The sequence below is a fragment of the Crocuta crocuta genome, unplaced genomic scaffold (assembly GCF_008692635.1).
Source record: "Crocuta crocuta isolate KB4526 unplaced genomic scaffold, BGI_CrCroc_1.0 scaffold142, whole genome shotgun sequence".
Lineage (NCBI taxonomy): Eukaryota > Metazoa > Chordata > Mammalia > Carnivora > Hyaenidae > Crocuta > Crocuta crocuta.
Genome location: NW_027528892.1, coordinates 2819012 through 2835718, shown reverse-complemented (window position 1 = coordinate 2835718; position 16707 = coordinate 2819012). Strand labels below are relative to the sequence as shown.

Below are 16707 nucleotides of genomic sequence, written 5' to 3'. Positions count from 1 at the left end.
CGCGGCTCACTGAGGGATGCGCTCCTGCGGCGCGGCCGGAAGTCCCGCCCCACCAGCAGGAAACGTCCCGCCCGGATGCCTGCGACCCCTCCCCCGGGGCGGAAGCGCGCAGCACCGGCTTCTGGGTAATGTAGTTTGCACGTGCCTGAGTCAAGGCGCGTACGCCACTTCCTGTCTCTACGGCAACTAACACGGTCTGCGGGACCGACTCGGGAATGGAATCCAAGTTTTCCCAGTAAAGAAAAGCGCCCCAATTTTTGCGGGCGAGGGGCGAAGCCTGGTCCCCGGGAACTGGCGTCGCGGGACCGGGGGGACCTCTCTGTGGCCGCCGCGACCCGATGTGTCAGAAACTCTGCGAACGGGGCTCAGCGCAGTCTTAAGGATCCTGCCGCAGAGACCAGGTTTGAGAACCACAGGTCCACCGTGACTAGACTGGGCACTGAGTCTCTCGGGACTTGAAGTGCCTGTCACGCGGTTAGTGCGCGGTAAGTACCTAGTATTGTCACTGTTGTTACCATTAATATGCTGCAGAGGGAGGCGCAGTCGGGGTCGCCTCTGCGCAGGATCCTCGGCATTGCTCATGGAAACAGAAAATACAAGGACGCCTTGACTCGCAAAGCAGCCTCACGGGTCTTGATGAGAAATTGTACATAAAAGCACAGATTTGAACTATTTGGCGTATTCCGTTATTTCTTAAAGAACGCAGCAGGAGGGTTTCGTAAACTACAGGGATGCTCGTTGCCCAAGACGTGCATTATCACAGGTCTCACTATTCAGATCTAGGGAACATTATGACTAACTGCTGTCAGGCCTTAATGGAGAGCGGAGTTGACGTGGCCTCAAGTTTGTGGCATGACCTTCATCTGGTTCACAGTAACCAGGATCTCCATCCGTTCCTCCTTTTGTGCCCTTCTGACGCTCAGGGCAAGTAGGCCCAGGTACAAATAAGTGATTATGAAGCTCAGAGGCTTCAGGTCATCATGCCCTGTCCTTATTAAAACACCCTCACCATCAGCCCATCACCTGAACTTGCAGTCCCCAAAGGAGCACTACTTCCTAGGGAGGTGTGAAATCTAGGACCCCTGAGGATATCCCCAGAATTGTGTGCACATGTGATAACGATTTCACAGTTGCTTCTGTCTATATTCAGTTGGCCACAGCTCATGGTCCCAACATAAGACTAAGGAAAGCCGAGACACCTCCCAGGTGACCAGGCAGAGAAAACGGGATTAGTAAGCCTCCAGTCACCTTATGTCACAATCCATCAATTTGGTCACCAGATACATATTGTATTGTTGCTCCTATGCATTCTATACTGTCACTCTTTTTATTAACCCAACAACTCAAACCCCATCTAAATACTGCGGTAAATACATCTCACTGATACAGTCCTACAGTGTGTTGTTCTTTGCATCAGTTTCAAGTACTGTTCCTTAACACCAGGAAACTGTCAACACAAAGTAAATTGCTTCCACTCACATCCAGTATATGGTGGGTCAGGAACACATGGAAAGACACAGTGAAGGTGCCAAAAACATAATCATCCACATAGATTTTTATACCCCCAAAAGTGTTTTTGAAGAAAGAACACGAAATAATACTATATGAGGCCTAAAATGAAAAATGTAATAGAAAACTGATGATCAAAGGGGGTCACCTGGGTGGCCCAGTTGGTTAAGTGTCCAACTCTTGGTTTTGGCTTAAGTCATGATCTCACAGTTTTGTTTTGTTTTGTTTTTTTGGTTAAAGTTTATTCAAGTGGGGGAAGGGCAGAGAGAGGGTGGCAGGGGAGAAAGAATCCGAACCAAGAATGATCTCACAGTTCTTGAGTTCGAGCCCTGCATCTGGCTCTCACTGACAGTGCAGAGCCTGCTTCAGATCCTCCTCCTCCCTCTGCCCCTTCCCTGCACACTTGCTGTCTCAAAATAAACAAACTCTAAAAAATAAAAAAAGAAACATTAAAGTTTGATGAAAGGAAAGTGATCCCAGGCGTAATGTCTGCACTGATAGAAGGAATGAAGATCCAAGAGAAAGATGCATTTGTGAATGAAGAGAATTAGTCACTAACTGTATAACACATGAACAGTATCTCCTTTTTGAGTAAAATGATAGAATTACAATACAGTCCTCAAAAATATCCTTTATATTGTGCAAGAGAACGGTAAATGTGTTAATGCTATATTCTGTTGTTAGAGACATGTTTTATAATTGTTAGCTTAAAGATGAATAAAATAGGAGCAGATACATTCCCAGCTAAGAGCAAAGTTTAGAATGCAAATCATCTATACAAATATTTAAAGGAAAGTATAAGAAACAGAACTGAAGCAAAGAGAAACACAAAGTAGGAAGATGCATTTGAACCCAGATATACCAGCTATCACATGAAATGAGTATGGAATAAATGTTTGAATTAGTAATTTTTGGTGGGTTGAAATGTATCCCACAATATTCAGTTTATAAGTCATACTTGTAAGATAGGATGTTATAGCAATAGATGAAATAAAAGTTTGGGAAATGTATACCTTATAATTACTAAGTTAAAAACATACAAAAATATGTTTGTATCTGAAAAATAGATATAAGGAAGAAAACACCAACTGGAAACCATATTTTAAATTTTAAAAAGTTTTTCTTATTAANCTGATGTGGGGCTTGAACTCATCAACTGTCAGATTATGACATGAGCCAAAACCAAGAGCCAGACACTTAACCAACTGAGCCACCCAAGCACCCCTAAAATTTGTATACAATTCTTAACATCATGTCAAACTATGTAAAACAGCAGTTATACTGTAAGAATAAAGAGTTAAATCTGGGATACTTTCCTATGTTATCTCAGTAACTGATTTTTTAAAAGGCCACAGAACTGGTAAGTTTCCATTAGATTCACACACCAAGATGGACAAATGTGACCTGATGGATATATAAAGAGCTGAAAACACAGACTACAGGATGTTTGCTTTTTAGCACAAAGCGAGTGTGTATAACACTGATGATACAGGGGCCCCTGGGTGGCTCAGTTGGTTAAGTATCCAAACTCTTGATTTAGGCTCAGGTCATGATCTCACAGTCATGAGATCGAGCCCCATGTGGGGCCCAAACTGGGTGTGGAGCCTCCTGGAGATTCTCTCCCTCTCCCTCTTCCCCACTTGGCACACTCTCTATTGCAAATTAGAAGAAAAACCAACTGACTATATAGAATCATAAAAAAAAAAAATCTCTTTAACTTGCATAGAATGAAATAAAGAATGCAATCAGGGTAGAAAATATCTGAAAAAATTTAAACATGTGCTTGGAAAGTTAAGTTCCAAAATACTAAATAACCCATGCCTAAAGAGTGCAAAGATAATAAAAATAGAACTATATTTTTTGAAAATAAGGACATCCCCAATGCCAACTAGACAGAACTTTTGTAAGAGTCTGATGAACAGTATTCAGACACATTAGGAGAAATGTATGGGAGCTTGGGTTAGTCATTGGACTTCTCTGCACTTAAGTTTTCTTATCACATGGAAGGGATCTATATGGTTCTTTAAAGTGCTCAACATCTACTATTCAAAGCATACTTTTGTTTTAAAATTATTACTGGTGGGCGCCTGGGTGGCTCATTCGGTTGAGCGTCCGACTTCAGCTCAGGTCATGATCTCACTGCTTGTGGGTTCGAGCCCTGGCTTAGTCTCTGTACTGACGGCTCAGAGCCTGGAGCCTGCTTCGGATTCTGTGTCTTCCCCTCTCTCTATCTCTCTCATGCTCATGCTCTGTCTCTCTCTCTTTCTCAATAATAAATAAATGTTAAAAAAAATTACAGAACATGGGGCACCTGGGTGGCTCAGTCAGCTAAGCATCCACCTCCTGGTTTTGGCTCAGGTCATGATCTCATGTTTCGGGAGACCAAGCCCCACATTGGGCTCTGCACCAACAGCACAAGAGCCTGCTTGGGATTCTCTCTGCCCCTTCTCCATTTGCACTGTCTCTCTCAAATGTAATATTAAAAAATATAAAGTGATTATAGAATATTCAACCTGAAGGTTTGCTTTACAGCATACCAAAAATGACATCCCTACGTATTCTCATGAAATGCTTAATGAATTCCATTAAAAGGAACACCATTTAATGTGTATGATTAAAGGATGATAAGACAGGCATACATTCATCCCCAAAATCTTTAAAAATAACAGTAAAATATCCAGGTAATACAATAAAGCATGCGTAAAGCATTATTCCATTCATTCAGGAGTAAAGCAAAATTCTGGAGGGTGTTCTCTGAGGTGAAGGACAGAATTTGCAATCTCTTGGGTTCATACATGGCACACTAAATCGCCATGTTCCATTTTTCACTGGGGAGAGGGGATGCAATAGTATTAATTTATTACAGTGGTAGTTTTCCCTCTTTTTCATACATGTGTAATTCAATGAGATTAAATGGACAAACCATAAAAGTAGTTTGAAGTCTACTTATTTGTGTTTCACGTGCAACCCCTGGTGTGCAGAGAGAACATGCCCAGTAACTTCTCAGCACATATTTGCCTCACTTCCACTTAGACCTGCACAAACATGACCATTATTACATTATCACCACAGATTAGGTTTTCCTGGTCATGAACCCATCTACAGAATTCTGCAGGATGTACTACCCTGTGTCCAGTGTACATCGCCCCTCCGAGCATTGCTGCATGGATGCGGCAGTCTTAATCTTTGTGCTTCCTTTCACTGACTGAATGGAAGAAATTAAGCACTTTAGAGATGACTGTCATCTGAATTATTTCCAGTTCATGGTTATTATGAAAGTATTATAAACCTTTGTGTATATGCATTTTGGGGGAAAAAGCACTCATTCCTAATGGGTATGCCCCCAAAGTGACTAGCTTGGTTATAAAATATTTAAAAGTAATATAAAATCTTTACCTCAGACCATATGTAAGTATTAACTCAAAGTGGGTGTACACTGTAATGGAATGATGAAAATCAAAATATCTAGAAGAAAGCATAATTCAAAGCTTTGCAACCTTGCATTGGACAAACTCCAAATTAGAGTACACAAAAAGAACACACATTAAACAAAATGAATTCTTGATTATATCAAGGTTAAAAACATCTGTTCTTCAAAAGATACCACTAAAATAATAAAGAGATAAGCCAACAATTGAGGGAAACTATTTGCAAAACACACATCTAATCAAGTAGTAGCATCCGGAATATTAAAACAAATTCTGACAAATCATGTTAAGAAAAAAATGTTTTAAATTTTTTTTATTTTTATTTATTTTTTTTAATGTTTTATTTATTTCTAGGAGAGAGAGAGAGACAGCGTGAGCAGGGGAGGGGCAGAGAGAGAGGGAGTCACAGACTGAAACAGGCTCCAGGCTCTGAGCCGGCAGTCAGCACAGAGCCCGACGCGGGGCTTGAACCCACGAACCGCGAGATCATGACCTAAGCGAAAGTCGGACGCTTAACCGACTAAGCCACCCAGGCGCCCCTGTTTTTAATTTTTTTAACGTTTATTTTTGAGAGTGAGATGGTGAGAGAGAAGGAGCAGGGGAGGGGCAGAGAGAGACAGGGAGACACTGAATCCAAAGCAGGCTCCAGGCTCTGAACCGTCAGCACAGAGCCCAACATGGGGCTCGAACTCACGAATCATGAGATCACGACTTGAGCCTAAGTCAGAGGCTCAACTGACTAGGCCACCCAGGTGCCCCAAGATATATTCTTAAAAATGAGATGATTAAATGCAAATTATACTTCAATACATTTTTTAAATAAATAAGGGAAATTTAATTAAAGTTTAAGATAACTTGATTCAGTTCAGATACTTTCTTAGACTTGTCCAAAAGAACAAGGAAGGAGTGTAAAGTATGCAAGAAAGCAATAAAATTTTTGAATTCTGTTCTACGGTAGTTTTGGGAGGAAGACTTAGAAAAGAGAATGTCTGGCATNGTAACACATAAAACTTGACCTGAGGTTCCTTTAATCAGTGAGGAGCAGTGGAGTGGAGTTCCAGAAATGGTGATAACAAAGCAGAAAATACTGTCCATCCGAGTAGCTGAATTTTTGAGGCATTTTAGCTTACTTTATGAACATCTAGGATTTCACCCATGTAGAGAAGAGCTGCTTGAAGAATTTGGATCAGAAAACATGATGATAAGGATGGGTATTTGGTGGAGAAAGCGAGTATGTTCAAGCGGTAAATATAAAAATTGGAACCCTGAGAGAAAGCTAAAATGATGCTGAAAAACATGAACACACTTGGAAGTGGGGAGAAGGCAGAGGTCTGTGGGGTGTGGGAGACGGGGACCCAGTCTTCTCCAAAATTCCCCCACAGCCTGAATCAGCTCAGAAATGGGGGCTTACGACTACCCTGGGTCTTGCGCCGTGTGTGGCCGGTGCCACAAATCGGGGCAGGCAGGGGGCTTTCAGAGAAGCATGTAGTAGTATCTGTAAGTGAGAGTGGGGAAGATGAGAACTGGGAGAGAGGACAGAAAATAGGGAGACAGAACTACATCCCCTGGATATTTTATGGCAGAAAGCCGTGAGAGGGCCCCTGGGGCCGGGGGTGTATCTGAGACATGAACTTAGAGGGTGCAGGGAGTGAGGGCGGGCAGGGAGACCGGCAAGGGGGAAGGCCCCACCATTTCCATGAGTGAGGGGGCGGACATCATGAGCATGTCTCGCTTATCCTGCTGGGGACCCTCTGGTAAGGCTTGTGGGAAAGTGGGTTATGTTAGTTATAGGTCAACAGTGTGGCTACAGAAGCTCCTTTGCCAGGCCTCAGTCCATTTGTGTCTACGCCGGGATGGCACCTCCAGTGTAATGGGCAGCTGGCATTGGCAGATCAAGTAGTTGATACGCCTTTATAACAGTGTCTGCAGAGGCCCTGCACGCAGAGAAGTACGATCAGTCCCAGTGAGGACGAATCGTTTCCGCCCCCAGGAAGGAACAGATCTGATGTCAGCAGTCTGCCACCAAGTGGCAGTTTGGTTTCCTACAGGGAACGTATTGTATCATGATCTTAGTGTCGGTGTTTGTAACTGGCATGTTAGATGTTCAGTCAGTGAAGTGGCTGTTTCAACAGTGGGGAGAGGAACGCCATGCCTCAGGGCTCACCTAAAGCTCCGTTTCTGCCACCCCAGGGTGCAGAGATTGGGAAGGCTGAGGGCTGAGCCTGGCTCACCTCGGATGCTCCGCAGTGGGCGCCCGCAGGCAGTGATGGGGACACACCTATCCGTTCACTCTGCACCCCCTCTAGTGACTGCGCGCTCCTGTTCTGTACAAACCTATCACTCATCTGCCGGCATGGTTTCGTCAGTGCTTCTCAACAACCAGACAAGCCATCTGCCACCAAAGTACACGTATATCCTTACTTAGGGCCACCTGTCCTAATGCAAAAGTGATGCTCCATTGTACTGGTCCAAGATCTGGCCGAAGAGAGGACTTCTCCACACCAGTGTCCTTCGGGGCTCCTCTAGGTGAGATGTGACATATCATCAGTTCCTTTGCAGCTGACTCCCCTAAAGAGGAAGGTGACCCATCTGCAACCAAGGCCTGGGGTTTTCCTATTAACCAACCAACCAAAGGGATACGGGTCTGATCCCACTTTGATGTCTGATTGTTGCCCACCTTCCATCCCACTGCTCCCTTCTCTGCCCCTCCATCAGGCAACCTGATAAAAAAGCCCACAGGCTCCTTCCCTGTGTAGGTGGGAGAGCTAAATGCACACCCTCACCTAGTACCAGGGCTGAAGGAGGTGATCCAAGGTGGGGTTCCGCTTCCACTCCCAGGATAGTGTTACACAAGCTTNNNACAGAAGCTGGGGGGGGGGGGGGGGAGGGGAGAATAATATTCCAACCGCATCCAGAAGCAATGAGGGTGGCTGGCACTTCATTCCCTGCCCCCTCCCCAAAGACGGGTTGACAAATTACTCAAGCTGAACAGACATAAAACAGACTGGATAAAACAAATTTAAAAACAGCAGAGCCTCAGGGACCTGTGGGGTAATGAAAAAAAGATCTAACATTCATGTTACTGCGTCTCAGAAAGGAGGGAGAAAGAGTGGATGTAAATATAGTACTGGAAGAAATAAAGGTTGAAAATTCCCCCAAATTGGTAAAAGGCGTACACCTGCCAAAAACCTAAAGAAACCTTCAACAGGATGAACAAAAAATTTCTACACCATGACAGAATAATTAAATATCTAAAAATTAAAGATAAACATTTTAAAAGCAACGAGAGGGAAATGACATATTCTCTGTAGGGGAACAATGGTTTGAATGGCAGGTTTCTCACCTGAAACCACGGAGGCTTGAAGGCAGTGATGTAACACTTTTCAAGTACTAAGAGAGAACTGCCAACCATTAACCCTGTATTACATCAAAATTTCCTTCAAGGATGAGGAAATAAAGCCATTCTCAGAAGAAAGAAAACCAAAAACATTTGTCACCAGGAGACCTACCCTGAAAGAATGGCTACAGGAAAATCTCAAACAGAAAGGAAATGATAGCAAACAGAGGCTTGAAACTTTAATGAAAGGGTAAGAAATGGAGGTAAATTGACTACCCTTCTCATGAGCTTTTAAAAATGTTTGACTCAGGGCGCCTGGGTGGCTCAGTCTGTTGAACATCCAACTTCAGCTCAGGTCATGATCTAATGACCCGTGGGTTCAAGCCCTGCATCTTGCTCTGTGCTGACAGCTCGGAGCCTAGAGCCTACTTTAGATTCTGTGTCTCCCTCTCTCTCTGCCCCTCCTCGACTTGTAGTCTGTCTGTCTCTGTCTCTCAAAAATAAATAAATGTAAAAAAAAAATTTTTTTTAAAGTGTTTGACAGGTGTCCCTGGGTGGCTGTCGGTTGAGCATTGGACTTTGGCTCAGGTCATCATCTCACAGTTCATGAGTTCGAGCCTCACCTTGGGCTTTGTGCTGACAGCTCAGAGACTGGAGCCTTCTTCACATTCTGCCTCCCTGTCTCTCTCTGCCCCTCCCCCACTTGTGCGTGAGCATGTGCACTCCCTGTCAGAAATAATAAATGAATTAATTTTAAAAATTAAAATTAAAAAACTTTTAAAAATTAAAATGTTTGACAACTGAAACAAAAATTATAACATCATTCAATAAAGTCCTCAACACAGGAAGAGTAAACGCCCCAGACAATAAAAAGAATAGTGAATGCAAAGTGACCTAACAGAAGTAAGGTTTCTATATTGCACTTAATTGGTAAATGTTGTTGAAAGGAGACTGTGATAAATTGCGCATGTACATTTTAACACCTAGAGTAACCACTTAAAAATAAAAAGGAAAAAAGGAATATGCACCCAAAACACTATACATGAATCAAAGCTGAATTCTAAAATACATCCAAGGACCTAAAAGAAGGCAAGAAATTCCCCTTAGCCTACCCCCACAAAAACCAAAACAGCAAAACAGGTAGAAGAAACAGGAAAAACTAAAAATCAAAGAAGAAAAATGACATTATTCAGTCCCAACATGTCAGTGACGACTTCAAGTATAAACGGTATAATATACCAATTAAAAGATACACTGTCCAAGTGGTAGGGGAAAAAAAGCACAAGACTCCTCTGTATGCCACCCATAAAAAACTTACCTTAGATATAACAATATAGGTAGGTTAAAATAAAAGAGATGGACAAATATAAACCATATAAATAGTAATAAAAATACAGCAGTGGCTATATTAATATCAGATAAAGTATACTTCAGAGGTATGAAATCAACAGGGACAAAGAGGGATATTAGTTACATAATGATCCAAGGGTCAACACACCAAAAAAGATAGAGCAATAATAAATGTAAATGCACCAAACAAGAAAACATTCAAATACAGAAAGCAAAAGGTAACAAAATAAAAAGAAATAGACAATTCCACAATTATAGTTGAGGATTTTGACTCTCCTTGTTCAGTGACTGATAGAAACACTAGGCACAAAATCAGCAAGGATACAGAAAATCTAAGTAACACCAGAGACCAGCAGAATTTCACATTCATAGAACACTCTATCCAACAACAACAGAATATATATATCTTTTTCAAGAACCCATGGAACATTTAACAAGAATATCATTTATGGCTCATCTGTTTGTGGGTCATAAAATACACCTCAATAAATATAAACGTTTTGAAATCACTCAGACTATCTGAAACTAGAAATAAGAGAAAAATAACAAAATATTCCGAACACTTGGGTATCAAAGAGCACCCTTCTAAATAATCCATCGGTCACAGAGGAAGTCTCCAAAATAATCAAGAAATATTTAAACTGAACTAAAGTGAATATTCATATATATAAAAGAAACTGAAAAATAGACTCTTAATTATAGACAACAAAAAGATAGTTAACAGAGCAAAAGTGGTTGGGGAGGATGAATGAATTAGGTAAAGGGGATTAAGAGTACACTGATCTCGATGAGCAAAGAGTAATATATGGAACTGTTGAGTCACTATATTGTACACCTGAAACAAATATAACGCTCTATGTTAAGTGCACTGGAATTAAAATTAAAAATAAAACAATGAAAACCCACAGCTATCATCATTATTTAATAACCAACACTGAATGTTTTCTTCTTAACCTTACAAACTAGGCAAGTATGTCCTCTTTCACTCTTTTATTCAACATTGCACTGCAAGTTCTAGCTAGTACAATAAAGACAGGAAAAGGAAATGAAAGGGATACATATCAGGAAGAAGACAAAAGATGTTTATGATGTGCTGATAACATTATTGTTTATGAAGAAAATCCTGAGGAATCTACAAAAAAATCTGCTAGAATAAGTATTCAGCAAGGTTGCAGGAGGCAAGGTCCATATATCAAAATTAATCATATTTCTCTGTAACAGTAATGATCATGGGCAAACTGGAATTAAAACCTCTATATAACATACAGTGACTCCAAAAAAAAAGTGCCTAAATAAAAATCTAACAAAGTACGTTCAGGATCTACAAGTGGAAGATTACAAAAACACTTGAAATAAACCAAAGGGATCTAAATAAATGAAGAGATATACCGTGTTCATGGACCCTGAGTCAAAATAATAAAGATGCCAAATCTCACCAAAATGATCCATAGACTAATGAAATGTCTATCAAATTCCCAGCAAGATATTTTCATATACAGACAAGCACATGATAAAGTGTATATAGAAAGCCAAAGGAAAAAAATTTGATATGGAAAGCTAAATCAATTTTTTAAAAGAATAAAGGGAGAGAAATCACTTCACTCAATTTTAAGATTTACTGAAAGCTACAGTAATCAAGATAGTTTGGTACTGGCAGAAGTTTAGACATACAAATCAATGAGATAATATACAGACTCAGAAATAGACCAACATAAATATGCCCAACTGATTTTTGACTAAGGAGTAAACATAATTCAGGGGAGGCATAATACTGTAGTATTGAAAACTGTAGTCTAGTTTTCAACCAACGGTGCCAGTCAACTGAACACCCTTAAGCAAAAATTCAAGGAAGAAACTCAACCTAAACCTCACATGGAAATACAAAAATTAACTCACCATGGATTAGAGATTTATATGCAAAAGGTAAAACTATAAAACTTTTAGGAGAAAACACAGGAGAAAGTATACAGGACAGAGAGCTTCCTTAAGACTTCTTAGACATGACTCAAAAAGGATTAAGAGGTGCCTTCATAATAATGCCATGAATCAATGTAACAAAAATGACTTGGCCTACAATGGCAATACAAAAGTACACCTGTGGTTATTTAGGAGGCCCTACGGAGGGTTCAAAGTGAATGCGTGATTATTATTTTTTTTAATGTGTGATTATTTTTACATCTTTCTGTACAGCATATTTCTTAATGTGAGGTAATACTATCACATGTAGCTCAAAACAAAACAAAACCCCCCCAAAAAAAAACAAAGAAGGAATTCCAAAAGACGCTGATAAAGGTACTAGTTGTTAGTTATACCAGAACTAAGACCACGGAAACAACTGTGAAATTCACACACACTTGCATGTGTACATGCCCATTTCATCTGTTAATTCTAGTCAATTTCCTCAACAGTGAATCCTCACACAACCTTTTGTAAGATTAAAAATGGGATTCTTTCTCTCTGCTTTTTCGAGTTATTTTTTTTTTAGCTTAATTTAGCTATGTGTTTTATTTTGTTTTGGCTCTAATTCAACCCACAGAAAACCAATGAGGTAGATAGTGGGAGAACCCTCTCTAGGGAGGACTGGAGAAGCTCAGGAACCACAATCAGAGGATTCATCTGAGAAGGTCACACAGCTACACTGCATCCTTGTTGCAAAGAAAAATACAGGAAAAAAAACCCCACAATAAACAACTAGATCAAAAGCAAGTATAAGTGGATGGTTAAGTACACCTGCAAAAAAAAACTATTTTGTTTAAAAAAAGAATCAAAGTCATAAGAGTGTGCTACTGTGGGCCCAGTCATACATCTTTATCTCCTGAAATAAAAGTCTTTCATAAATCAAGTTTTCATATTCCTCATTAAGACTTATGCTACTCAAAGGCAGGGATAATGCTGTAGAGCAAAGGCCTTCAATAAAGGTTTTCAAGGGACTGTGGGGCCCAGGAGGCACCCTGTCCTATGGGTGACAGTTGAATAAAGCCAACTTAGTGACTGTGAAAAAAATATAAAAATAAAGGTTTTCAACACACCCTCAAGTGTCCCAACTGCCCTGACAATGGACAGCAGTAAAGGTATGTACAAAGCAAAGTGGACAAGGCTCTCTGATGTCTGAAACACCTCCCCCTCCCCAAATAAGATAAGGAACAAAAACTGCCACAGGCTTGTCACAGAAGTCTGAAAGAAACTGTGCTTCTGTTACTCTTTTATATCACCTCCTCCTTTGTTTAAATATCCCTGAGACAATTTCGCAGTGTAAACTGAGGAGAAAGATGGGGCCAACGGTTATGCTAGGTGCATGAGAATGACTGGATCACACTCCTAGATGAGTTCTCAGTTGAAGAATAAGGCTCTAGGCTGGGTGAATTTGCAGTATGACTCCTCAGATGACAACAGATCACCTGCAACGGAAGGGTTTCTCTTTGGTATGAACGATCAGATTCTGAGTAAGAGGTTTCCTCAGTGGCTACATTCAAAGTCTTTTCCCAGTGGAGCGCTTAGAGGGTGACAGAGGACTGCCCATTCATGAAGGGTCTCCCCACTTCTGTGGCGCTGACACTGACAGAGTGTCTCCCAGTATGAATCCTCTGATGCTGAGTGAGGGAGGAGCTGCGACTGAAGGTCTTTCCGCACTCACTGCACTCATAGGGCTTCTCCCCAGTGTGTATGACAGAGTGTCGGATGAGGCTTGTGCTCCAGCAGAAGGATTTCCCACACTCGTCACACTCATAGGGCTTCTCTCCACTGTGAATCCGCTGGTGCCTCGTGAGCCCCGAGCGGCGGTTGAAGGCCTTCCCACACTCCATGCAGTCGTAGGGCTTCTCTCCAGCGTGGATGCTGATGTGTCGGATGAGGTCTTTCCTAGTGCTGAAGGCTTTCCCACATTGTTTGCACTCAAAAGGCTTTTCTCCAATGTGCGCCCTTTTGTGCAAAATGAAAGTGTAGCAGTAGGTGAAGGCCTTTCCACACTCACTGCATTCATAGGGCTTCTCCCCCGTGTGGATGACAGTGTGTCGAATGAGGTTTGCCCTCTGGCCGAAGGATTTGCCGCATTGCATGCACTCATAGGGCTTCTCTCCACTGTGAATCCGCTGGTGTCTCGTGAGGTATGAGCGGCGGTTGAAGGCCTTCCCGCACTCCATGCACTCATAGGGCTTCTCCTCAGTGTGGATGCTGAAGTGTCGGATGAGGTCTGACCGGTTGCTAAAGGCTTTCCCACACTCTTTGCACTCATAGGGTTTTTCTCCGGTGTGGGCCCTTTTGTGCAAGATGAAAGTGGAGCAGTGGGTGAAGGCCTTTCCACACTCGGTGCACACATAGGGCTTCTCCCCGGTGTGACTCCGCTGGTGCTGCTTGAGGTGTGACCGGCGGTAGAAGGCCTTCCCACACTCGAGGCACTTGTATGGCTTCTCCCCCGTGTGGATGACATAGTGCTGAATGAGGTCTGTGCTGTCGCAAAAGGCTTTCCCACATTCGTTGCATTCAAAGGGTCTCACTCCAGTGTGAATCTGCTGGTGCCATGTGAGGTGTGACCTGCGGTTGAAGGCCTTCCCGCACTCCATGCACTCAAAGGGCTTCTCTCCTGTGTGGATGATGTAGTGTCGAAGGAAGCCTGTCTTATCTCGGAAGGCTTTCCCACATTCTTTGCACACAAAGGGTTTTTCTCCAGTGTGGCTTCTATTATGCAAGACTAAATTGGAGCGGTGGGTGAAGGCCTTTCCACACTCGCTGCACTTATAAGGCTTCTCCCCGGTGTGAATCCGCTGGTGCCTTGTGAGGTGTGACCTGCGGTTGAAGGCCTTCCCGCACTCCATGCACTCGTAGGGCCTCTCCCCGGTGTGGATCATGTGGTGCTGCAGGAGGTGTGTGCTCTTGCTAAAAGTTTTGCCGCACTCGGTGCATTCATAGGACTTCACGCCAGTGTGAACCCGCTCATGTCGAATAAGAAAGTAGTTCTTGGTAAACACCTTCCCGCATTCCGCACACTTATAGGGACGCTTTCCTTCATGAATCGAGGGACCTTTCAGTGGTAACTGTGAGTCATATTCACGGAGGGCATGTCCTGCAGGGATCAGCTCCTGTACAATCCTTGAGTGTAAACCATCATCTGTCCCTAAACCATTACGTTCGGGCTTCATGCTCCCAGGGAGCTTCTCTATCAGGGGGTCCATCCCTGGTTCCAGTAGGCCTTCCAGCGTATCTGACGGCCTACCCTGACTCCTGGCTCGTGGAGTCAGTCGCTCCTGTGGTGAGATGTCCTCAGACAAGGCAAGGTGAGAAGGGGAAGGCTCAGTGGTCTCAGGTTTTGTTTTGTCACCTGAAGGGAATACAATATACAGAAAGGCCTATTAGAGATGGCAGTACAGAAAATCAAAATTGCCATTTCAGTGGGAACAAGGAAAGGGAAACAGTGGTTCTGTGCCTGATGTGTTTTCAAATCTCTGAAACCCAGTTTGCAATTCTTCTTTTTGGACCTTCAACTCTTGAAACCTTTGAGGGGAAACCCAGAGGGAGAGGACAGATGGGGGAAAGGGTGTCTGGAAGCTAGGGACAGGGAAACAGAGTAATGTTGTGTGTGTGCTGGGTTTGCCCCAAGCAAGAACATCTGCAGGTGCTACAAGAGGCCAGCGGAGGGGCACCTGAGGCAGCCCATGCGGCAGCCAGGAGCGGTCAAGGAGGCTTCCCGCACAGGGAGCGCTAGAAGCTGTCCGACAGAGAAAGCAGGAATGCCACTTCAGCCTCAGTTAACGGAATCAACAGAGGCAGAGTCTTCTGAGACTCAGGAAGTGCAGTGCTCCAGAGATGGGCCCGTCAGAGTGCAGCCCCTGACGCAGGACTGGTGTCCTCACGAGGGGAGACACAAGAGCATTTGCATCTTCTCTGTGCCATGTGAGGACACAAGAGAACGCCATCTGCAAGTGGCCAGGAAGAGGGCCCTCACCACAAACCAGATCCGTCAGCACCTGGATCTTAAACTTCCAGCCTCCAGAACCATGGATAATAAATGTTGGCAAAGCTGCCGGTCTGTGGCATTCTTGTTAGAGCAGTACAGGCCGACCAGCAGCGGGTATGAGCAATGGTCTCATTCTTCAGTTCAGTGGTGTTAAAGCACGTTATTTTCAAAAAGAAATGAATGAGCAAATACCTTAGTTAATACATCACTTAATCAGGGCATTGAATCAAGGTCATGAATCCGTGATGACAGTGTGTCATAAACCAAGGTTTAGGATTAACTGAAATTTGTACCTGGGGTCCACTAAACAAAACTTAAGGGTCATAGCAGTATTACAGTTAAGATCACGGTCTTGGGGAGAGTCTGGGTGACTCAGTCAGTTGGGCGTCCAACTTCAGCTCAGGTCATGATCTCATGGTTTGTGAGTTCGAGCCTCACGTCAGGCTCTGTGCTGATAGCTCAGAGCCTGGAGCCTGCTTCGGATTCTGTGTCTCCCTCTCTCTCTGCCCCTCCCCTGCTCATGCTCGGTCTCTTGCTCTCTCTCTCTCTCTCAAAAATAAGTAAAACATTAAAAAAAAAAAAAAAAGATCATGGTCTTGGACCACAGAAATCCTAGGCCCAAGTCCCACAAGGACTCAGTATTAGCTCTATGGCACCTCACAAGGCATTCAAATTCCTTCAGCCCTCATTCTGTCTTCTCTAGAATAAAGCTAAAACAAAAAGTCTGGCCTGCAGGACTCCGTGAGGATGAAGTGAAGTCCTGCATTTCCCATGTCCGCTATGTGGACCGTGTTCAGTATGGTGCCAGACACTGAGCAAAACATAACCCCCATTAGCTCTGTTTATCATGTGTTAGTCACATACTATACATCTGGGACCTAATTAGGAAGCATGTCAACTGACAGTGTAAGAATGTATGTATTCACCGTGAAGAGTACTGAAGAATAAAAAGAATGATCCATGGGTCACCTGGGTGGCTCAGTTAGTTAAGTGTCTGACTTCCGCTCAGGTCATGATCTTGTTTTGTGACTTCGAGCCCCACATTGGGTCCTCTGCTATCAGTGCAGACCCTGCTTCAGATCTGTCCTCTCTCTCTGCCCCTTCCCCACTTATGCTCTCTCTCTCGAAATAAA

General features: G+C 43.1%; 1 protein-coding gene across 5 annotated transcripts in view; it reads right to left on the bottom strand.

Annotated features, from left to right (window-relative positions):
- Window positions 1–9882: 9882 nt before the first annotated feature.
- LOC144225743 (uncharacterized) overlaps window positions 9883–16707 on the bottom strand; it is an 18610-nt gene continuing 11785 nt past the window's right edge. For all 5 annotated transcript variants that reach the window (XM_077756986.1, XM_077756988.1, XM_077756987.1 and 2 more), the window contains one exon: window positions 9883–14938. In XM_077756986.1, coding sequence (XP_077613112.1) covers window positions 13119–14938 — 1820 coding nt within the window. In that variant the 3' untranslated portion in view covers window positions 9883–13118. The remainder of the gene's footprint in view (window positions 14939–16707) is intronic.